We start from the raw sequence: 24,887 nt of genomic DNA, 5'->3' as shown, positions 1-24,887 counted from the left end.
ATTCTGGTCCGCAATGAGTCCATACCACCGGGGGATCTATGTATATGGCTGAGGAGGTATGGAGACGTCCTGGGCCCCCTAAAGAAGATTCTGGATGATCGGGGAATATGGACGGGGGGATGGTCTGCTCAGTTGAAACTAAAAGTCATTGACCATGTCGTCCAGCATCTGCCATCCTCAGCTTTCCTGGGGAGGGACAGGCTGACCATCTTCTATCCGGGCCAGCCAAAGCTCTGCAATAAATGTGGAGACAAGAGTCACCTTGCGTCCTCCTGTCCAGTGATGAAGTGCTCTCTGTGCCAGGGTATAGGACATCTGGCTAAGGATTGTAACCTCATAAGGTGCAATCTGTGCAATGCGGTGGGGCATCCTTATAGTCAGTGTCCTGAGGCAATGCACAATAAGCCTGAGCTCATGAGGGAGTTCTTCCGCCTGGACATGGAGGATGCTCGGAGCTCAACAGCTGGAGGGCCTGTGAGTCCATCTGAGTCTGTGCCAATTCCCAATGTGTCCGTGGTGCCCCAGACTGTGCCAATTCCCAATGTGTCCGTGGTGCCCCAGACTGTGCCAATTCCCAATGTGTCCGTGGTGCCCCAGTCTGTGCCAATTCCCAATGTGTCCGTGGTGCCCCAGTCTGTGCCAATTCCCAATGTGTCCGTGGTGCCCCAGACTGTGCCAATTCCCAATGTGTCCGTGGTGCCCCAGACTGTGCCAATTCCCAATGTGTCCGTGGTGCCCCAGACTGTGCCAATTCCCAATGTGCCAGTGTCTTCCCAGTCTGTAAGTAAGGTGTCAGTTGCAGAGAATGTGTCCAATCCTTCTGTGTCTTCTAAAATTGCAGAGGCAGCAAGAGGTGCTGGTGCATCAGGTGCGGTGCCAGTCCCCCTCCCTCGATGCTGCAGGGTTCCTGTTAAGGATCGTGGGGTGCAGAGGAGTGGGGAGGATGGTGAAGAGGCTGGCCTGGTGGTGGACAAGGGAAGGGAGTATGGGGGGGAGGGGGGTGAAGGGTGTGGGGAGGCTGCTGACTCCGGGTTGTCCAAGGATGATATGGAGTGGTTGGAGGATAAAAGGAGGAGAGGCAAAAAGAAGGGGAAAAAAGGAGGTACAGTTACCTTAAGTCCTGAGGTTTTGCCTTTGGCGAATAAATTTACGGTACTGTCTGAGGATGACTATGAATGGGACTCGTTCAGTTCTGCATCCTCTATGGATGAAGAGTGCCAGGGTGCAACGAAGCGCGCTGGTTCTCCAGGGAGAGGGAGTAGCCAGGCTGGGAAACAGCCTCAGCCACCTTAATGGCAGTTCCCACTCACTTTATATAAAAGGTGACATGCATGGTGATGCTCTTTAGTCTGGCTCTCCCGTAGGGATTATGTTGTGCGCAATTTGGTTTGCACCGTTTATTATGTTCTTGTGTTTGTTTCTGTTTTGTATAGTCATATTCAATTGTTTTGTAAATATGTTTTATTTATTATGGTTTTATTGGATATAAGTTGTTGTTTGTAAGATTTTTTCAATAAACAAAATTAACCCCTCATAATGGGCACAGCGGGTGTACAGACCCGAGAACTCAGCACAGGGATGGTGGGAACCCCTCATAATGGGCACAGCGGGTGTACAGACCCGGGAACTCAGCACAGGGATGGTGGGAACTCCTCATAATGGGCACAGCGGGGGGTACAGACCCGGGAACTCAGCACAGAGATGGTGGGAACCCCTCATAATGGGCACAGTGGGTGTACAGACCCGGGAACTCAGCACAGGGATGGTGGGAACCCCTCATAATGGGCACAGCGGGTGTACAGACCTGGGAACTCAGCACAGGGATGGTGGGAACCCCTCATAATGGGCACAGCGGGTGTACAGACCCGGGAACTCAGCACAGGGATGGTGGGAACCCCTCATAATGGGCACAGCGGGTGTACAGACCCGAGAACTCAGCACAGGGATGGTGGGAACCCCTCATAATGGGCACAGCGGGTGTACAGACCCGGGAACTCAGCACAGGGATGGTGGGAACTCCTCATAATGGGCACAGCGGGGGGTACAGACCCGGGAACTCAGCACAGAGATGGTGGGAACCCCTCATAATGGGCACAGTGGGTGTACAGACCCGGGAACTCAGCACAGGGATGGTGGGAACCCCTCATAATGGGCACAGCGGGTGTACAGACCCGGGAACTCAGCACAGGGATGGTGGGAACCTCTCATAATGGGCACAGCGGGTGTACAGACCCGGGAACTCAGCACAGGGATGGTGGGAACCCCTGATGACGGGTGGAACGGTGGAATGTGTTGATGGCGGTGGGGTTAGCGCTCTCACCTCGGGCTCACTACATCTTGCGGCATCTGGAATAACTCCTGCAGTTTGCTCTCCTGGCCGACGCCCACCTTCACCACGTAGGAGCTCGGGTCCACCGTGCACTCCCAGTAGTAGCGGCCCTGAGTGATGGCGACGTCCCCGAGCACCAATTCCATGGAGACGTGGCAGCTGGTCATGAGGCGCTCGGCGGCGAACAGCATGGGGACCCCCGGGACGCTGCGCACCGCCCGCCGATCCTTGCTGACCACAAGGCGGTCCCTCGGGAAGCCACAGCTGCTGTCCAGGAAGAAATTCAGTACTGCGGAGAGAGAGAGAAGAGTGAGAGGTAGCATTAGGGTGAGTGTAAGGGTTAGAGTTACTGTTAGGGTTAGGAGTAGTATTAGAATTGGGGTTAGGGTTTGAGTTAGGTTTAGAGGTAGGTTGGTGTAAGTTTCAGATGTAGGTTGGTGTAAGGGTTCAGGTTAGGTTGGTGTTAGGGTTAGGTTGGTGTTAGGGTTAGGTTGGTGTTAGGGTAAGAGGTAGGTTGGTGTTAGGGTTAGAGGTAGGTTGGTGTAAGGGTTAGGATGGTGTAAGGGTAAGAGGTAGGTTGGTGTTAAGGTTAACATCGTGGGATGCCGGCCATACCCACGGACAATGGGACATAACTAATAATTCTGGTGATGGCCTTCATAGGATGCTGATTGGTAGAAGTTCTATAATGAGGTAACTCGTGGGCTGTACCTGGAGCGGGGGGGGTGGGTGTGCAGGTGGCATAGGATGCTGATTGGTAGAAGTTCTAAAATGAGGGAACTCATGGGCTGTACCTGGAGTGGGGGGCGTGTGCAGGTGGCATAGGATGCTGATTGGTAGAATTCCTATAATAAGGGAACTCGTGGGCTGTACCTGGAGTGGGGGGAGTGTGCAGGTGGCATAGGATGCTGATTGGTAGAAGTCCTATAATGAGGGAACTCGTGGGCTGTACCTAGAGTGGGGGGGTGTGCAGGTGGCATAGGATGTTGATTGGTAGAACTCCTATAATGAGGGAACTCGTGGGCTGTACCTGGAGCAGGGGGCGTGTGCAGGTGGCATAGGATGCTGATTGGTAGAAGTTCTATAATGAGGTAACTCGTGGGCTGTACCTGGAGCAGGGGGCATGTGCAGGTGGCATAGGATGCTGATTGGTAGAACTCCTATAATGAGGGAACTCGTGGGCTGTACCTGGAGTGGGGGGCGTGTGCAGGTGGCATAGGATGCTGATTGGTAGAAGTCCTATAATGAGGGAACTCGTGGGCTGTACCTGGAGCAGGGGGCGTGTGCAGGTGGATGTCCTCGCTGTATTCCCCGTATCCGGCCTTGTTGTAGCCTCGGACTCGGAGGACATACACGCTGTCAATGTCGGGACCCTCTAGGATGGTGCTCAGGCTCCATATCTCTTCCCGCCGTTGCCATAGCTTGAGGGTCTTGTGTTTGGGGTCTGTCTTGCGGTACTCCACCGTGTAGTGCCAGGCGGGGGCGGAGTCCTGGGGGAGGCGCCAGCTCAGGTAGATCTGGTCGTAGGCGTACGTTCGCTGGGTGTCGATCACAGGAGCGTCTGGAGCTGGAGGGGGAGGAAGGAGAAAAGTAAGAGAGGATGGAGAGACGATGGGCGGGGGTGGAGCGAGAAAAGTGAGAAGAGAGGGAGAAGTCCATGCTGAGAGAGGGAGAGAGACCTCCTTACTGCAGATCAGAGAACGAGCAGAAGGATGCAGGAAGAGTCAGTCCAAGGAGCCTGGAGAGTCAAGAGGATGCAGGAGATGAGGAGAGGTAGATGCAGGAGATGAGGAGAGGTGGATGCAGGAGATGAGGAGAGGTGGATGCAGGAGATGAGGAGAGGTGGAAAGAAGAGGTGAGGAGATGGGGAGCAGAACACAGGAGATGAGGAGAACACGGGAGGCGAAGAGGACACGGGAGACGAAGAAAAGACCACAGGATATGAGGAGGACACAGGAGACGAGGAGGACACAGGAGACGAGGTGGACACAGGAGACGAGGAGAACACAGAAGATGAGGAGAACATCGTTGATAAGGAGGACACAGGAGACGAGGAGGACACAGGAGACGAGGAGGACACAGGAGACGAGGAGGACACAGGAGACGAGGAGGACACAGGAGACGAGGAGGACACAGGAGACGAGGATGACACAGGAGACGAGGAGGACACAGGAGACGAGGAGAACATCGTTGATAAGGAGGACACAGGAGACGAGGAGGACACAGGAGACGAGGAGGACACAGGAGACGAGGAGGACACAGGAGACGAGGAGGACACAGGAGACGAGGAGGACACAGGAGACGAGGAGGACACAGGAGACGAGGAGGACACAGGAGACGAGGATGACACAGGAGACGAGGAGGACACAGGAGACGAGGAGAACATCGTTGATAAGGAGAACACAGGAGACGAGGAGGACACAGGAGACGAGGAGGACACAGGAGACGAGGAGGACACAGGAGACGAGGAGGACACAGGAGACGAGGAGGACACAGGAGACGAGGAGGACACAGGAGACGAGGAGGACACAGGAGACAAGGAGATCACAGGAGACGAGGAGGACACAGGAGACGAGAAGAACACAGGAGACGAGGAGAACACAGAAGATGAGGAGAACACAGGAGACGAGGAGGACACAGGAGACGAGGAGGACACAGGAGACGAGGAGGACACAGGAGACAAGGAGAACATCGTTGATAAGGAGAACACAGGAGACGAGGAGGACACAGGAGACAAGGAGATCACAGGAGACGAGGAGGACACAGGAGACGAGGAGGACACAGGAGACGAGGAGGACACAGGAGACGAGGAGATCACAGGAGACGAGGAGAACATCGTTGATAAGGAGAACACAGGAGACGAGGAGGACACAGGAGATGAGGAGAACACAGAAGATGAGGAGAACATCGTTGATAAGGAGAACACAGGAGACGAGGAGGACACAGGAGACGAGGAGGACACAGGAGACGAGGAGGACACAGGAGACGAGGAGGACACAGGAGACGAGGGGATCACAGTAGACGAGGGGATCACAGTAGACGAGGAGATCACAGGAGACGAGGAGATCACAGGAGACGAGGGGATCACAGGAGACGAGGGGATCACAGGAGACGAGGAGATCACAGGAGACGAGGAGATCACAGGAGACGAGGAGATCACAGGAGACGAGGAGATCACAGGAGACGAGGAGATCACAGGAGACGAGGAGAGCACAGGAGACGAGGAGAGCACAGGAGACGAGGAGGACACAGGAGACGAGGAGGACACAGGAGACGAGGAGGACACAGGAGACGAGGAGGACACAGGAGACGAGGAGATGAGGAGAACACAGGAGAGGAGGAGAACACAGTTGATAAGGAGAACATAGGAGACGAGGAGAACATAGGAGACGAGGAGATCACAGGAGACGAGGAGAACACAGAAAGAAGATGGAAAACAAATTGGTGGAGATGGAAGATGGTGATTAGAGAAGCAGGGAAGAGGATGGATGGCGGAGGACACAGGAGACGAGGAGGACACAGGAGACGAGGAGGACACAGGAGACGAGGAGGACACAGGAGACGAGGAGGACACAGGAGACGAGGAGGACACAGGAGACGAGGAGGACACAGGAGACGAGGAGGACACAGGAGACGAGGAGATGAGGAGAACACAGGAGACGAGTAGAACACCGTTGATAAGGAGAACACAGGAGACAAGGAGAACACAGGAGACGAGGAGAACACAGGAGACGAAGAGGACACGGGAGACAAGGAAAACACAGGAAAACACAGGAGAAGAAAAGACCACAGGATATGAGGAGGACACAGGAGACGAGGGGATCACAGGAGACGAGGAGATCACGGGAGACGAGGAGATCACGGGAGACGAGGAGATCACGGGAGACGAGGAGATCACGGGAGACGAGGAGATCACAGGAGACGAGGAGGACACAGGAGACGAGGAGGACACAGGAGACGAGGAGATCACGGGAGACGAGGAGATCACGGGAGACGAGGAGATCACAGGAGACGAGGAGGAAACAGGAGACGAGGAGGACACGGGAGACGAGGGGATCACAGAAAGAAGATGGAAAACAAATTGGTGGAGATGGAAGATGGTGATTAGAGAAGCAGGAAAGAGGATGGATATGAAGGGGATGAAGGAGAGGAGATGGAGAACAGAGGATGAAGATGGAGGAAAGAAGAAGATAGAGATAGAACAGAAGATAAAGATGGAGGAGAAAGGAAGGAGATGGAGATGGAAGAAAGAATGAAGATGCCGGAGAGAGGGTGGCGGAAGAGAGGATGAAGATGCCGGAGAGAGGGTGGCGGAAGAGAGGATAAGGATGGAGAGGGGTGGTGGAAGAGAGGATGAAGATGGAGAGGGGTGGTGGAAGAGAGGATGAAGATGGAGAGGGGTGGTGGAAGAGAGGATGAAGATGGTGGAAGAGAGGATGAAGATGGCGGAAGAGAGGATGAAGATGGAGAGGGGTGACGGAAGAGAGGATGAAGATGGCAGAAGAGAGGATGAAGGTGAATCTCATGGAGAGAGAAAACAGAATGAGGGCAGATTGGGGTTGGGGGGCAGATTGGGGGAGGGGGAGGGTAGAATTCTCCTAAACATAGAAGAAGATAAAAGTAAGTCAAAGTGGAGGCCATCTTGGAACAGTAGGGTGGAGTTTCCCCTTAGCAGTAGGCGGGGACAGGGAGGGAGGAGAAAGGGGAGGTCAGAGCCTCGGAGGAGGAGGAGACCAGATCGATAACTTGCCTCTTCTGTCTCCTGGGCTTGCAGGTCACACTGAGAGGCCTACAAACAGAGAGAGGGACATGTAGGTCTACAATGGGGATATGTCTGGGTCAGTAGCGCCCCCTGCAGGAGCCTGCACGAACAATCCAATACAGCCTGCTGGTGGTAAACTGTGAACACAGCACGCCAATTAAAGGGCCACTCCACCATGAATTCATATGTCAGTTATGGGTGGGTTCCAGAAGGACAAATAACCCCCCGGGGGGGTCTTCTCTCTCTCTCGGGGGACGCCGGTCTCCTGATCACCTCTCAGTGATGGGTTTTCTCAGGTGGAGACTTCATGATTGGTGGAGGCAGAGCTGACATGTGATTTTTTGGTGGAGTGACCCTTTAATGTATGACATCATAGTGTATCTATAAGGCTGAAGCTCCTCCCCCCATCCAGAACCCCTTCATATATACACAGTGTACAGGAAATCTTGTTGGCACTCCTGGAGGGTGCGGCAGATGGATGGATCGGGGGGTCTTCCTGGCGATCGTTGTGATTGGTTGGCACCCCTCGTATTAGACTCTCTGGGGGACATTTCCTGGGGGGGGGGGGGATGGGAATTACCTCGAACGAAGTTGAGTTCGGTCAGAAGCTTCAGCTCTCTACTGACGTCCAGCTTGAATGGCGGCAGAGGGACGCACGCCGCCACGCGGAAGGTCTGAACCGAGTCGATCGCTCTGATGATCCTGAGGAATAAGAAGAGGACATTAGAAGAGGACTGGGGGGGGGGGCGGGAGAAATGAGGGCGACCAATCGGTGAGGTGGTGGGGTGTGAAATGAGGGCGACCAATCGGTGGGGTGGAGGGGGGTGAAATGAGGGCGACCAATGAGTGGAGGGGGGGGGCGGGTGAAATGAGGGCGACCAATCGGTGAGGTGGTGGGGTGTGAAATGAGGGCGACCAATCGGTGGGGTGGTGGGGGGTGAAATGAGGGCGACCAATCGGTGGGGTGGTGGCAGGTGAAATGAGGGCGACCAATCGGTGGGGTGGTGGGGGGTGAAATGAGGGCGACCAATCGGTGGGGTGGTGGGGGGTGAAATGAGGGCGACCAATCGGTGGGGTGGTGGGGGGTGAAATGAGGGCGACCAATCGGTGGGGTGGTGGCGGGTGAAATGAGGGCGACCAATCGGTGGGGTGGTGGGGGGGTAATGAGGGTGACCAATCGGTGGGGTGGTGGGGGGTGAAATGAGGGCGACCAATCGGTGGGGTGGTGGGGGGTGAAATGAGGGCGACCAATCGGTGGGGTGGTGGGGGGGGAAATGAGGGCGACCAATCGGTGGGGTGGTGGCGGGTGAAATGAGGGCGACCAATCGGTGGGGTGGTGGGGGGGTAATGAGGGCGACCAATCGGTGGGGTGGTGGCAGGTGAAATGAGGGCGACCAATCGGTGGGGGGGTGGGGGTGAAATGAGGGCGACCAATCGGTGGGGCGGTGGGGTGTGAAATGAGGGCGACCAATCGGTGGGGTGGTGCGGTGGGAAATGAGGGCAACCAATGAGTAGAGGGGGGCGGTCCTTACCGCTCATGCAGCTGTTTGGCGGCGAGCACGAAGCACGGTTGTTCCGTCTCCTTCATCACCTCATGGGCGTAACAAACCAACCCGGAATTCTCCAACAACGTCTTCCGTTCCCAAACCTGAGACTCCAGAACACAACGCCGATCCCTCTGCCGCTCCGCGATGTCCCGCGTCAGCGCCGCCTGCTTATCGTCCAACGCCGAGCGCAGCGCTCCAATCAGCTGCAGAGCCTCTTCCTGCGCCTTCCCTCCGTTCATCTGTAGGGGGAGATAGGGCCGTTATTGGGCAAGTATGGGGTAATTATTGGGCAAGTATGGGGTAATTATTGGGCAAGTATGGGGTAATTATTGGGCAAGTATGGGGTAATTATTGGGCAAGTATGGGGTAATTATTGATCAGGTATAGGGTAGTTATTGGGCAAGTGTGGGGTAGTTATTGGGCAAGTATATGGTAATTATTGATCAGTTATAGGGTAGTTATTGGGCAAGTATGGGGTAATTATTGGGCAAGTATGGGGTAATTATTGATCAGTTATAGGGTAGTTATTGGGCAAGTATGGGGTAGTTATTGGGCAAGTATGGGGTAGTTATTGATAAGTTATAGGGTAGTTATTGGGCAAGTATTGGGTAGTTATTGATCAGGTATGGGGTAGTTATTGGGCAAGTATAGGGTAGTTATTGGGCAAGTATGGGGTAATTATTGATAAGTTATAGGGTAGTTATTGGGCAAGTATGGGGTAGTTATTGGGCAAGTATGGGGTAATTATTGATCAGTTATAGGGTAGTTATTGGGCAAGTATGGGGTAGTTATTGGGCAAGTATGGGGTAGTTATTGATCAGTTATAGGGTAATTATTGGGCAAGTATGGGGTAATTATTGATCCGTTATAGGATTGTTATTGGGCAAGTATCAGGGTAATTATTGATCAGTTATAGGGTAGTTATTGGGCAAGTATCAGGGTAATTATTGATCAGTTATAGGGTTGTTATTGGGGAAGTATCAGGGTAATTATTGATCAGTTATAGGGTTGTTATTGGGCAAGTATGGGGTAATTATTGATCCGTTATAGGGTTGTTATTGGGGAAGTATCAGGGTAATTATTGATCAGTTATAGGGTTGTTATTGGGGAAGTATCAGGGTAATTATTGATCAGTTATAGGGTTGTTATTGGGGAAGTATCAGGGTAATTATTGATCAGTTATAGGGTTGTTATTGGGCAAGTATGGGGTAATTATTGATCAGTTATAGGGTTGTTATTGGGGAAGTATCAGGGTAATTATTGATCCGTTATAGGGTTGTTATTGGGGAAGTATCAGGGTAATTATTGATCCCCCCCTTGTACGCTCAGATTGGGGGATAATTGGCCAATTTCTGAGGACAAGAGATGGCGATATCTTATTCTTTGTCCAGTTCCCCCCCCCTCCCCCGCACCAATACTGTTATATTGATAATGAGGTACAGTGAGTAGCGGGGGTATTGGGAGGTGACATCCAATAGGAGAACCCGGTCAGTCCTCACCTCGGTCTGCTTTATACTCTCCTCCAGTTCATTGATCTGCCCCTGAACAACGTGCTGACTGCCCAGGATGTGCCCCAAACTCTTACTGAGCTTCTCCTGCAACACAAGAGGAAAATTCCATCCAGTCACAGAACAGAACGCGTGACGTCTAAATATCTCATCCAATCACAGAATAGAACGTGTGACGTCTAAATATCTCATCCAATCACAGAACAGAACGTGTGACGTCTAAATCTCTCATCCAATCACAGAATAGAACGCGTGACATCTAAATATCTCATCCAATCACAGAATAGAACGCGTGACGTCTAAATCTCTCATCCAATCACAGAATAGAATGCGTGACATCTAAATCTCTCATCCAATCACAGAACAGAACGTGTGACGTCTAAATATCTCATCCAATCACAGAACAGAACGTGTGACATCTAAATCTCTCATCCAATCACAGAATAGAACGCGTGACGTCTAAATCTCTCATCCAATCACAGAACAGAACGCGTGACGTCTAAATCTCTCATCCAATCACAGAACAGAACGTGTGACGTCTAAATCTCTCATCCAATCACAGAACAGAACGCGTGACGTCTAAATCTCTCATCCAATCACAGAACAGAACGCGTGACGTCTAAATATCTCATCCAATCACAGAATAGAACGCGTGACGTCTAAATATCTCATCCAATCACAGAATAGAACGCGTGACGTCTAAATATCTCATCCAATCACAGAATAGAACGTGTGACGTCTAAATCTCTCATCCAATCACAGAACAGAACGTGTGACGTCTAAATCTCTCATCCAATCACAGAACAGAACGTGTGACATCTAAATATCTCATCCAATCACAGAATAGAACGTGTGACGTCTAAATCTCTCATCCAATCACAGAATAGAACGTGTGACCTCTAAATATCTCATCCAATCACAGAATAGAACGTGTGACGTCTAAATCTCTCATCCAATCACAGAATAGAACGCGTGACGTCTAAATCTCTCATCCAATCACAGAACAGAACGCGTGACATCTAAATCTCTCATCCAATCACAGAATAGAACGTGTGACCTCTAAATATCTCATCCAATCACAGAATAGAACGCGTGACGTCTAAATCTCTCATCCAATCACAGAATAGAACGTGTGACCTCTAAATATCTCATCCAATCACAGAATAGAACGCGTGACGTCTAAATATCTCATCCAATCACAGAATAGAATGCGTGACATCTAAATCTCTCATCCAATCACAGAATAGAACGCGTGACGTCTAAATCTCTCATCCAATCACAGAACAGAACGCGTGACGTCTAAATATCTCATCCAATCACAGAATAGAAAGCGTGACATCTAAATATCTCATCCAATCACAGAACAGAACGCGTGACGTCTAAATCTCTCATCCAATCACAGAACAGAACGCGTGACGTCTAAATCTCTCATCCAATCACAGAATAGAACGCGTGACGTCTAAATCTCTCATCCAATCACAGAACAGAACGCGTGACGTCTAAATCTCTCATCCAATCACAGAACAGAACGCGTGACATCTAAATATCTCATCCAATCACAGAATAGAAAGCGTGACGTCTAAATCTCTCATCCAATCACAGAACAGAACGTGTGACATCTAAATATCTCATCCAATCACAGAATAGAATGCGTGACATCTAAATATCTCATCTCCTCTACACACAATATTATATCATTATTATAAAATAGAATCCCATAGAGAACAATAGAACCAAAACACATAAAATAATAAATCTCCTGAAATATAATAAGATAAGACTCAGTAATATAATAATATAAAGAACCTGAAATCCAGAGACTTCTCTATTATATTACACTTTCTTCTCTTATATCCGCGTATAGAATGTCCTAAAACACAACAATGTATCCCATCGTTTTATATTATAATAAAGCTACATTGTAAAAACCTAAAATGTTCTTTTGTATAATATTATCCTTCAAACACAACATACAGAGACCGTATTTATATATTTATATTATTTATTATCTTTAAAAACACAACATAGAGAGATTGGCCCAGATTCAGAAAGGACTTACGACAACGCATCTCCAGATGCGCCGTCATAAGTCCAAATGTGCGCCGTCGTATCTATGCGCGGTATTCCTAAAACCAGATACGCCTGAATTTTGCCTAGATACGACCAACGTAAGTCTTATTACGCCGTCGTATCTTGGGGCGCATATTTACGCTGACCGCAAGGGGGCGCTTCCGTCGCTTTACGCGTCGAATATGCAAATGACCTAGATACGCCGATTCACGAACGTACTTGCGCCCGTCGCATTTAGCTACGCCGTTTGCGTATGGCGTACGTCCGGCGTAAAGTTGCCCCTGCTATATGAGGCGTAAGTAATGCAAAGGGTATGGACGTCGGAACAGCCGTCGTATTTTACGTCGTTTACGTGAATGGGGATGGGCGTAGGTTACATTCACGTCGCATGAATGGACCGGCGTATCTTAGGGAGTAAATATTACGTGATTCTGAGCATGCGCGCGCATGCGCCGTTCTTCGGTGCTTCATTTACGTGGGGTCACGATTCATTTCAATACAACACGCCCACTACCAGCCTACTGAATTACGCGGGCTTACGCTGGCCCATTTACGATACGCCACCGCAACTTACGGAGCAAGTGCTTTGTGAATACTGTGCTCGCCTCTGTATGTTACGTCGGCGTAGCGCCTATGAGATGCGCTACGCCCGCTCAGAGATACGCCGATCTCTATGAATCTGGGCCATAGTATTTATATATTTATATTTATTTTATATATTATATTATATTAGCTTATAAAACACCAGTTAATTTTTAATCCTGGAACACAATACATCCGGTCATATTATATTGTATTTTTTATTATTGTTACATTGTATTAGAGGTGATGTTTTATAATGTCCGGTATTACATTATCCTGGAACAATGAACGATCGATCGCATTCTATTATTTCTTATTACACTGTATTATTTGATGTATTATATCCTATTACACTGGGCTGGATTCAACAAGCAATTGCGCCTGTGTAACCATAGTTACACAGCGCAATTGCTTACTTGCCCCGGAGTAACGAATGCTCCTGATTCAGGAACCTCGTAACGCCGACTGCAGCCTAAGATATGCGCGGCATAAGGCTCTTATGCCCGCATATCTTAGGCTGCATTCTTACGATGGCCGCTAGGTGGCGTTCCCGTTGTGCTCAGCGTATAGTATGCAAATTGCATACTCACGCCGATTCACAATGTTACGCGAGCCCTGCGTACGCAATTTACGTCGTTTCCGTACGCCGTCTTTCGCGTAAGGCTGCCCCTGCTATTAGCAGGGGCAGCCAATGTTACGTATACCCGTCGTTCCCGCGTCGCAAAATTTCAAATTTACGTCGCTTGCGTAAGTGATTCGTGAATGGCGCTGGAAGCCATTCACGTTCACTTGGAAGCAAATGACGTCCTTGCGACGTCATTTGCCGCAATGCACGTCGGGAAAGTTTCCCGACGGAGCATGCGCTCTACGATCGGCGCGGGAACGCGCCTAATTTAAATGATTCCCACCCCCTACGGGATCATTTAAATTGCGCGCGCTTACGCCGGGCATTTTGCCGGAGCGCCCACGCAATTTACGGAGCTACTGCTCCGTGAATCAAGGGCAGCGCATTAAATTTGCGGGGGTGCAGGGCAAAATCGTTGCCCTGCGTCTCCGCCAAAAAAGCGCAAATCTACCTGAATCCAGCCCCTTGTCTTTTATGTTTTCTTATACTATTTATATATCATTTGTATATATTCTTTATATTAGCCTCTATTTTGTTTTATTATTTTATATTCATCTTTTTTTAAGGTTTATTTTTCTGAGAACGTGAAGAATAACGTTTTTTCTCTACTTCTTATGAAATGAAGTCCCCTCCCGCCGATCGATTGATTATACTCTGAATATATATGTAATGGGGCGGCGCCCCGTCTCACCCGCAGTGCCTGGTAGGCGCTGATGATGGGGGTGATTTTGTGGCCGCTGTGGGTGCGGCGCACTCGGCAGATCTGGCACACCAGGCGCTGGCAGGTCTTGCAGTAGAGATGGACCTCCTCCTTGTGGTCGGGGCAGGTCAGGCCCTGCGGGAGAGAAAACAAAGATGGAGTCAGAGGGGTTCTACGCCCCGGGGCGTGGGCCCTCCAGGGGTCCGCTCTTACCTTGGGTTTGAAGGTCAGGGTGGGCGGCGTGGGCTCGTGTTGGGCCTTCTGGGTGCCCCAGGGGTGGTAGAGTTTGAAGCACTCGTTGCAGAAGCTGGCCCGGCACTCGGTGCAGCCCTTGCTGGCCTCCTGCTGGGGGGGTTTGCAGAACTGGCACATGATGGCCGTGCTGATGTTGACCGTCTGCCGGTAGCGCTCCACCACCCGCTCCAGCGTCAGGTTCCGGAACAGGTTGCCCAGCCCCCGCTCCCCGAGGTCCACGTCGTGCTGGCAGGACGGGCACGGGAAGAGGACCATCTGTGGGTGGGCCGGGCCGCGTTTCCTGCCAGGATAGGTGCCAAATCCTGCCGGGGAGAAGAGAGACAACCAGGACATCATCCTCTAAGGTGGACAACAGAACCGAGTTCTCCATCCACGAGATAAGAGGAGTCATTGTAGATGGGGGGCGCCCTGAAGATGGAGGTCCATACACGGGCCAATCATCACCAGACTGTCCTCCGACTAAAGAAACCGAGTCTACCGGAACTTACCGGAGAGAATCCCTCGAGACAACCAACCGAAACCCTCGTATAACCACAAATCCTGCTGATACCCCTTAGTGACCCCCCCACCCCCATCACCCCACTATCTTCTGCAGTGATCCCTCATGTCTCCTCATTGACCCCCCATATCTCCTCCTCATTCTCCTCATTGACCCCCCATATCTCCTCCTCATTCTCCTCATTGACCTCCCATATCTTCTCCTCATTCCCCTCATTGACCCCCCATATCCCCTCCTCATTCCCCCCATTGACCCCCCATATCTCCTCCTCATTCTCCTCATTGACCCCCCATATCTTCTCCTCATTCCCCTCATTGACCCCCCATATCTTCTACTCATTCCCCTCATTGACCCCCCATATCTTCTCCTCATTCCCCCCATTGACCCCCCATATCATCTCCTCATTGACCCCCCATATCTTCTCATTCCCCTCATTGACCCCCCATATCTTCTCCTCATTCCCCTCATTGACCCCCCATATCTTTTCATTCCCCTCATTGACCCCCCATATCTTCTCCTCATTCCCCTCATTGACCCCCCATATCTTCTCCTCGTTCCCCTCATTGACCCCCCATATCTTCTCCTCATTCCCCTCATTGACCCCCCATATCTTCTCCTCATTCCCCTCATTGACCCCCCATATCTTCTCATTCCCCTCATTGGCCCCCCATATCTTCTACTCATTCTCCTCATTGACCCCCCATATCTCCTCCTCATTGATCCCCTCATTAACCCCCCATATCTTCTCCTAATTCCCCTCATTGGCCCTCCATATCTTCTCCTAATTCCCCTCATTGGCCCCCCATATCTTCTCCTCATTCCCCTCATTGACCCCCCATATCTTCTCCTCATTCCCCTCATTGACCCCCCATATCTTCTCCTCGTTCCCCTCATTAACCCCCCATATCTTCTCCTCACTCTCCTCATTGGCCCCCCATATCTTCTCCTCATTCCCCTCATTGATCCCCCATATCATCTCCTCATTGACCCCCCATATCTTCTCCTCATTCCCCTCATTGGCCCCCCATATCATCTCCTCATTTCCCTCATTGACCCCCCATATCTTCTCCTCATTCCCCCCATTGACCCCCCATATCTCCTCCTCATTCCCCTCATTGACCCCCCATATCTTCTCCTCATTCCCCTCATTGGCCCCCCATATCATCTCCTCATTCCCCCCATTGACCCCCCATAGCTTCTCCTCTTTCCCCTCATTGGCCCCCCATATCTTCTCATTCCCCTCATTGACCCCCCATATCTTCTCCTCATTCCCCTCATTGACCCCCCATATCTTTTACTCATTCCCCCCATTGACCCCCCATATCTTCTCCTCATTCCCCCCATTGACCCCCCCATATCTTCTCCTCATTCCCCTCATTGACCCCCCATATCCCCTCCTCATTCCCCCCATTGACCCCCCATATCTTCTCCTCTTTCCCCTCATTGACCCCCCATATCTTCTCCTCATTCCCCTCATTGACCCTCCATATCTTCTCCTCATTCCCCTCATTGATCCCCCATATCATCTCCTCATTGACCCCCCATATCTTCTCCTCATTCCCCCCATTGACCCCCCATATCTTCTCCTCATTCCCCTCATTGGCCCCCCATATCATCTCCTCATTCCCCTCATTGACCCCCCATATCTTCTCCTCATTCCCCCCATTGACCCCCCATATCTCCTCCTCATTCCCCTCATTGACCCCCCATATCTTCTCCTCATTCCCCTCATTGGCCCCCCATATCATCTCCTCATTCCCCCCATTGACCCCCCATAGCTTCTCCTTTTTCCCCTCATTGGCCCCCCATATCTTCTCCTCATTCCCCTCATTGACCCCCCATATCTTTTACTCATTCCCCCCATTGACCCCCCATATCTTCTCCTCATTCCCCCCATTGACCCCCCATATTTTCTCCTCATTCTCCTCATTGACCCCCCATATCTTCTCCTCATTCCCCCCATTGACCCCCCATATCTTCTCCTCACTCTCCTCATTGGTCCCCCATATCTTCTCCTCATTCCCCCCATTGACCCCCCATATCTCCTCCTCATTCCCCCCATTTACCCCCCATATCTTCTCCTTTTTCCCCTTATTGACCCCCCATATCTCCTCCTCATTCCCCCCATTTACCCCCCATATCTTCTCCTTTTTCCCCTTATTGACCCCCATATCTTCTCCTCATTCCCCTCATTGACCCCCATATCTTCTCCTCATTCCCCCCATTGACCCCCCATATCTTCTCCTCATTCCCCTCATTGACCCCCCATATCTTCTCCTCATTCCCCTCATTGATCCCCCATATCTTCTCCTCATTCCCCCCATTGACCCCCCATATCTTCTCCTCATTCCCCCCATTGACCCCCCATATCTTCTCCTCATTCCCCTCATTGACCCCCCATATCCCCTCCTCATTCCCCCCATTGACCCCCCATATCTCCTCCTCATTCCCCCCATTTACCCCCCATATCTTCTCCTTTTTCCCCTTATTGACCCCCATATCTTCTCCTCATTCCCCTAATTGACCCCCATATCTTCTCCTCATTCCCCCCATTGACCCCCCATATCTTCTCCTCATTCCCCCCATTTACCCCCCATATCTTCTCCTTTTTCCCCTTATTGACCCCCCATATCTTCTCCTCATTCCCCTCATTGACCCCCATATCTTCTCCTCATTCCCCCCATTGACCCCCCATATCTCCTCCTCATTCCCCCCATTTACCCCCCATATCTTCTCCTTTTTCCCCTTATTGACCCCCATATCTTCTCCTCATTCCCCTAATTGACCCCCATATCTTCTCCTCATTCCCCCCATTGACCCCCCATATCTTCTCCTCATTCCCCCCATTTACCCCCCATATCTTCTCCTTTTTCCCCTTATTGACCCCCCATATCATCTCCTCATTCCCCTCATTGACCCCCATATCTTCTCCTCATTCCCCCCATTGACCCCCCATATCTTCTCCTCATTCCCCTCATTGGCCCCCCATATCTTCTACTCATTCCCCCCATTGACCCCCCATATCTTCTCCTCATTCCCCTCATTGACCCCCCATATCTTCTCCTCATTCCCCTCATTGATCCCCCATATCTTCTCCTCATTCCCCCCATTGATCCCCCATATCTTCTCCTCATTCCCCCCATTGACCCCCCATATCTTCTCCTCATTCCCCTCATTGACCCCCCATATCTTTTACTCATTCCCCCCATTGACCCCCCATATCTTCTCCTCATTCCCCCCATTGACCCCCCCATATCTTCTCCTCATTCCCCTCATTGACCCCCCATATCCCCTCCTCATTCCCCCCATTGACCCCCCATATCTTCTCCTCTTTCCCCTCATTGACCCCCCATATCTTCTCCTCATTCCCCTCATTGACCCTCCATATCTTCTCCTCATTCCCCTCATTGATCCCCCATATCATCTCCTCATTGACCCCCCATATCTTCTCCTCATTCCCCCCATTGACCCCCCATATCTTCTCCTCATTCCCCTCATTGGCCCCCCATATCATCTCCTCATTCCCCTCATTGACCCCCCATATCTTCTCCTCATTCCCCCCATTGACCCCCCATATCTCCTCCTCATTCCCCTCATTGACCCCCCATATCTTCTCCTCATTCCCCTCATTGGCCCCCCATATCATCTCCTCATTCCCCCCATTGACCCCCCATAGCTTCTCCTTTTTCCCCTCATTGGCCCCCCATATCTTCTCCTCATTCCCCTCATTGACCCCCCATATCTTTTACTCATTCCCCCCATTGACCCCCCATATCTTCTCCTCATTCCCCCCATTGACCCCCCATATTTTCTCCTCATTCTCCTCATTGACCCCCCATATCTTCTCCTCATTCCCCCCATTGACCCCCCATATCTTCTCCTCACTCTCCTCATTGGTCCCCCATATCTTCTCCTCATTCCCCCCATTGACCCCCCATATCTCCTCCTCATTCCCCCCATTGATCCCCCATATCTTCTCCTCATTCCCCCCATTGACCCCCCATATCTCCTCCTCATTCCCCCCATTTACCCCCCATATCTTCTCCTTTTTCCCCTTATTGACCCCCCATATCTCCTCCTCATTCCCCCCATTTACCCCCCATATCTTCTCCTTTTTCCCCTTATTGACCCCCATATCTTCTCCTCATTCCCCTCATTGACCCCCATATCTTCTCCTCATTCCCCCCATTGACCCCCCATATCTTCTCCTCATTCCCCTCATTGACCCCCCATATCTTCTCCTCATTCCCCTCATTGATCCCCCATATCTTCTCCTCATTCCCCCCATTGACCCCCCATATCTTCTCCTCATTCCCCCCCATTGACCCCCCATATCTTCTCCTCATTCCCCTCATTGACCCCCCATATCCCCTCCTCATTCCCCCCATTGACCCCCCATATCTCCTCCTCATTCCCCCCATTTACCCCCCATATCTTCTCCTTTTTCCCCTTATTGACCCCCCATATCATCTCCTCATTCCCCTCATTGACCCCCATATCTTCTCCTCATTCCCCCCATTGACCCCCATATCTTCTCATTCTCCTCATTGACCCCCCATATCTTCTCCTGATTCCCCTCATTGACCCCCCATATCATCTCCTCATTCCCCTCATTGACCCCCCATATCTTCTCCTCATTCCCCTCATTGACCCCCCATATCTTCTCCTCATTGACCCCCCATATCCCCTCCTCATTGGTCCCCCATATCTCCTCCTCATTGACCCCCCATATCCCCTCCTCATTGGTCCCCCATATCTCCTCCTCATTGGTCCCCCATATCCCCTCCTCATTGGTCCCCCATGGGGCGTCACTCACCTGATTTGACGAGCCGCTCCTGCTTTGGCACTGCCCTCCTGCCCATGCGGGGGCTGCGGGTGGAGGGGGAGGAGGCGGGTGAGTTGGGCTCGGAGTTGGGGTCACAGACGTACCCCCTCTGGAGGAGGATCTCGCTGACACACACGTGACACGCGTTGTGCTTACAGGGCAGGATGACGGGGTGCTTGTACATCTCCTTACACACTGGGCACAAGAGCTCACGCTCCATGTTCTTCATACTGGTCTGTGAAGGAAGAGCGACCCCGGGGTTACCATCCCATTCACATTATAAACACCGCTCAGTTCTCTCCTCCGACATTCCTCCTACACATTATAAACACCGCTCAGTTCTCTCCTCCGACATTCCTCCTACAGACTATAAACACTGCTCAGTTCTCTCCTCCGACATTCCTCCTACACATTATAAACACCGCTCAGTTCTCTCCTCCGACATTCCTCCTACAGACTATAAACACTGCTCAGTTCTCTCCTCCGACATTCCTCCTACACATTATAAACACCGCTCAGTTCTCTCCTCCGACATTCCTCCTACAGACTATAAACACTGCTCAGTTCTCTCCTCCGACATTCCTCCTACACATTATAAACACCGCTCAGTTCTCTCCTCCGACATTCCTCCTACAGACTATAAACACTGCTCAGTGCTGACATCACCGGAGCTCTCTCCTCCCACAATCCTCCCACACATTATAAACACTGCTCAGTTCTCTCCTCCGACATCCCTCCTACACATTATAAACACCGCTCAGTTCTCTCCTCCCACATTCCTCCTACACATTATAAACACCGCTCAGTTCTCTCCTCCGACATTCCTCCTACAGACTATAAACACTGCTCAGTGCTGACATCACCGGAGCTCTCTCCTCCCACAATCCCACTACAGATTATAAACACTGCTCAGTGCTGACATCACCGGAGCTCTCTCCTCCCACAATCCTCCCACACATTATAAACACTGCTCAGTTCTCTCCTCCCACATTCCTCCTACAGATTATAAACACTGCTCAGTGGTGACATCACCATAGTTCTCTCCTCCCACAATCCTCCCACACATTATAAACACTGCTCAGTTCTCTCCTCCCACATTCCTCCTACAGACTATAAACACTGCTCAGTGCTGACATCACCATAGTTCTCTCCTCCTACACATTATAAACACTGCTCAGTGATGACATCACCATAGTTCTCTCCTCCTACACATTATAAACACTGCTCAGTGATGACATCACCAGAGTTCTCTCCTCCCACACATTATAAACACTGCTCAGTGATGACATCACCATACTTCTCTCCTCCCACAGATTATAAACACTGCTCTGTGGTGACATCACCATAGTTCTCTCCTCCCACACATTATAAACACTGCTCTGTGGTGACATCACCATACTTCTCTCCTCCCACAATCCTCCCACAGATTATAAACACTGCTCTGCGATGACATCATTGTAAAGTGTGATGTGCCTATTGGTTACGCTCAGTATACAAGCCAATAGAAGGGGATAATTATGGCCACCAAGTGTCGCCAACCGCCGGGTCTAAAAGATATACAACTTCCTACAAATTCATCACACGGGGGCCACACCACTTCCTTCCACCACCATGAGGGCCACACTAATAGTTAGATTCAGGTAGAGTTAGGTCGGCGTATTAGTAGATATTCACAAATGTACGCCCGGCCAACGCAGTACAGATACGCCATTTACGTAACGCTTTATCAGGCCTAAAGTTATTCCAACAAATAGCTGGAATAGTAATGTTAAAGTATGGCCGCCGTTCCCGCGTCGAAATTCGAAATTTTTACGTTGTTTGCGTAAGTCGTCCGTGAATAGGGATTTACGTCATTTACGTTCACGTCGAAATCAATAGGCCCGTGCGGCGTACGTTGCCGCAATGCACACTGGGAAATGTAGACGGACGGCGCATGTGCCATTCCAAAAAAACGCCAATCACGTCGGGTCAAGCCTAATTATCATAAAACACGCCCCCTCAGCCGAATTTGAATTAGGCGCGCTTGCGCCCGCCTGCATTTACGCTACGCCGCCGTAAGTTAGGAGGCAAGTACTTTGAGAATACAGCACTTGCCTCTCTGACTTAAGGCGGCGTAGCGTAAATACGATACGCTACGCCGCCTTAAAGTTGCGGCGAGGACTGTGAATCTAGCTATAAGACCCAACACATCAATGTGGACCACACAGTGTCTTACCACCACCATAAAGGCCACACTAATCCCCACTATGGACATGAGGACCACACTAAGCCCCACTAGGCACATGATGACCACACTAAGCCCCACCACCACCATAATGACCACACTAAGCCCCACTAGGCACATGATGACCACACTAAGCCCCACCACATCCAAGAGGACCACACTAAGCCCCACCACCATGATGACCACACTAAGCTCCACCACATCCAAGAGGACCACACTAAGCCTTACCACCACCATGAGGGCCACACTAAGCTCCACCACATCCAAGAGGACCACATTAAGCCTTACCACCACCATAAAGGCCACACTAAGCCACAACACATCAATGTGGACCACTCTAAGCCTTACCACCACCATAAAGGCCACACTAAGCCCCACTAGGCACATGATGACCATACTAAGCCCCACCACAACCATGATGACCACACTAAGCCCCATGACCCTAAGCCCCATGACCACACTAAGCCCCACCACCACCATAATGACCACACTAAGCCCCACTAGGCACATGATGACCACACTAAGCTCCACCACCATGATGACCACACTAACCCTGACCACAGCCATGTGAGTGTAGGATGGATGAAGCCCTCAGAAAACAATGTGGCCATTGGGCGCATTCCCCACATCCACCCCCCACGAGGACACGGCCTTAGAGGGAAATTAATAAACACGGAACCCCCCCCGCGCCATTCTCCCCCTAGAACCCCCCCAGGTGTTATGTCATCGGAGTGCGTTGTGACCTCACCATCATACAGAGATAAAAGCCCCCCCCCGGGGGCATTATATGGGCCCTCCTGGGGGTCCCTCCCTGTCTGCCTCACCTTGTTCCCTCTCCGAGCTGCCATGTCCTCCCAGGTTGTCATAGAGAGGGGGAGGGGCTCTGCAGCTCCTTCTCATCTCCAGGAAAATGGAGGATGCAGTTGCCGTGGCAACCACTAGATGTGCTGCAGCTTCAGTGATGGCTGAGGAGGGGGGGGGGGCGCCGCCGCCGCTCTACCAGCGCTCCCCTCCCCCCATCGCTGTACGTTTCTAGAAATAATAACATACAATGTAACAAATACAAACATCACAACGTATCCTTGTATCACCTGTGTGGTCCTCCGTCGCCCCCCCCCCCCGACGTACCCCCCCCTCCCCCACCGACGTACCCCCCTCCACCACCGACGTACCTCACCGACCGCAGAGCACGCCGCATGCCTACACATCATGTCCCCCCCAAACATGACACTTACACTGATCCGTACCAAGGCGTCCATGATGGAGGTGAACGCCTGCAGGTCGTCTCCTTGTGCCATCCTCCCCACCGACCCTCTCCTGGAGGACGCTACCGAGGAACCCGAGGATGCTCCACCGAGGGGGGAGGGGGAGGAGGGGGATGCACTGAGCATGAGCAGTGCGAAGGAGGAGGATGAGAGGACCAACTCCCTCCGAGAGGACCGACCTCCATCCTCAACTGCACAGTACTACTTCTCCATCATCCTCTGAGAGGACCGACCTCCATCCTCCCTGCACAGTACTACTTCCCCAACTCCCTCCGAGAGGACCGACCTCCATCCTCCTCCGCACAGTACTACTTCTCCATCATCCTCCGAGAGGACCGACCTCCATCCTCCCTACACACTACTACTTCCCCATCATCCTCCGAGAGGACCGACCTCCATCCTCCCTACACAGTACAACTTCTCCATCATCCTCCGAGAGGACCAACCTCCATCCTCCCTACACAGTACTACTTCTCCATCCTCCTCCGAGAGGACCGACCTCCATCCTCCCTACACAGTACTACTTCCCCATCCTCCTCCGAGAGGACCGACCTCCATCCTCCCTACACAGTACTACTTCTCCATCATCCTCCGAGAGGACCGACCTCCATCCTCCCTACACAGTACTACTTCTCCATCATCCTCCAAGAGGACCGACCTCCATCCTCCCTACACAGTACTACTTCTCCATCATCCCATCCTCCCTACACAGTACTACTTCCCCATCATCCTCCGAGAGAACCGACCTCCATCCTCCCTACACAGTACTACTTCTCCATCATCCTCCGAGAGGACCGACCTCCATCCTCCCTACACAGTACTACTTCTCCATCATCCTCCGAGAGGACCGACTCCCTTCATCCTCCCTACACAGTACTACTTCTCCATCCTCCTCCCAGAGGACCGACCTCCATCCTCCCTACACAGTACTACTTCCCCATCCTCCTCCGAGAGGACCGACCTCCATCCTCCTCTACACAGTACTACTTCCCCATCATCCTCCGAGAGGACCGACCTCCATCCTCCCTACACACTACTACTTCCCCATCATCCTCCGAGAGGACCGACTCCCTTCATCCTCCGCACAGTACTACTTCTCCATCATCCTCCGAGAGGACCGACCTCCATCCTCCCTACACAGTACTACTTCCCCATCCTCCTCCGAGAGGACCGACCTCCATCCTCCCTACACAGTACTACTTCTCTATCCTCCTCCGAGAGGACCGACCTCCATCCTCCCTACACAGTACTACTTCCCCATCCTCCTCCGAGAGGACCGACCTCCATCCTCCTCTACACAGTACTACTTCCCCATCATCCTCCGAGAGGACCGACCTCCATCCTCCCTACACAGTACTACTTCTCCATCATCCTCCAAGATGACCGACCTCCATCCTCCCTACACAGTACTACTTCCCCATCATCCTCTGAGAGGACCGACCACCATCCTCCCTACACAGTACTACTTCTCCATCATCCTCTAAAAGGACCGACCTCCATCCTCCTCTACACAGTACTACTTCTCCATCATTCTCTGAGAGGACCGACCTCCATCCTCCCTACACAGTACTACTTCTCCATCCTCCTCCGAGAGGACCGACCTCCATCCTCCTCTGCACAGTACTACTTCTCCATCATCCTCTGAGAGGACCGACCTCCATCCTCCCTACACAGTACAACTTCTCCATCATCCTCC

At 51.6% G+C, this 24,887-nt stretch overlaps 1 protein-coding gene across 3 annotated transcripts in view; it reads right to left on the bottom strand.

Annotated features, from left to right (window-relative positions):
• TRIM46 (tripartite motif containing 46) overlaps nucleotides 1–23,286 on the bottom strand; it is a 35,983-nt gene extending 12,697 nt beyond the window's left edge. Inside the window, exons 1-9 of one of the 3 annotated variants that reach the window (XM_040334725.1) lie at nucleotides 23,162–23,286; nucleotides 19,694–19,937; nucleotides 14,337–14,680; nucleotides 14,115–14,258; nucleotides 10,138–10,233; nucleotides 8,624–8,877; nucleotides 7,672–7,793; nucleotides 3,597–3,896; nucleotides 2,321–2,618 (exon numbers count right to left, since the gene is read on the bottom strand). In XM_040334725.1, the coding sequence (XP_040190659.1) occupies nucleotides 2,321–2,618; nucleotides 3,597–3,896; nucleotides 7,672–7,793; nucleotides 8,624–8,877; nucleotides 10,138–10,233; nucleotides 14,115–14,258; nucleotides 14,337–14,680; nucleotides 19,694–19,937; nucleotides 23,162–23,224 (1,865 nt within the window). In that variant the 5' untranslated portion in view covers nucleotides 23,225–23,286. Of the gene's footprint in view, nucleotides 1–2,320; nucleotides 2,619–3,596; nucleotides 3,897–7,671; nucleotides 7,794–8,623; nucleotides 8,878–10,137; nucleotides 10,234–14,114; nucleotides 14,259–14,336; nucleotides 14,681–19,693; nucleotides 19,938–22,750; nucleotides 22,844–23,161 lie in introns of those variants that run through there. The other 2 variants (XM_040334726.1, XM_040334727.1) reach the window with 2 other exon arrangements.
• Nucleotides 23,287–24,887: the final 1,601 nt, after the last annotated feature.

The sequence above is a fragment of the Rana temporaria genome, unplaced genomic scaffold, assembly GCF_905171775.1.
Source record: "Rana temporaria unplaced genomic scaffold, aRanTem1.1, whole genome shotgun sequence".
Classification (NCBI taxonomy): domain Eukaryota; kingdom Metazoa; phylum Chordata; class Amphibia; order Anura; family Ranidae; genus Rana; species Rana temporaria.
This window is presented reverse-complemented; position numbering and strand designations above follow the sequence as displayed.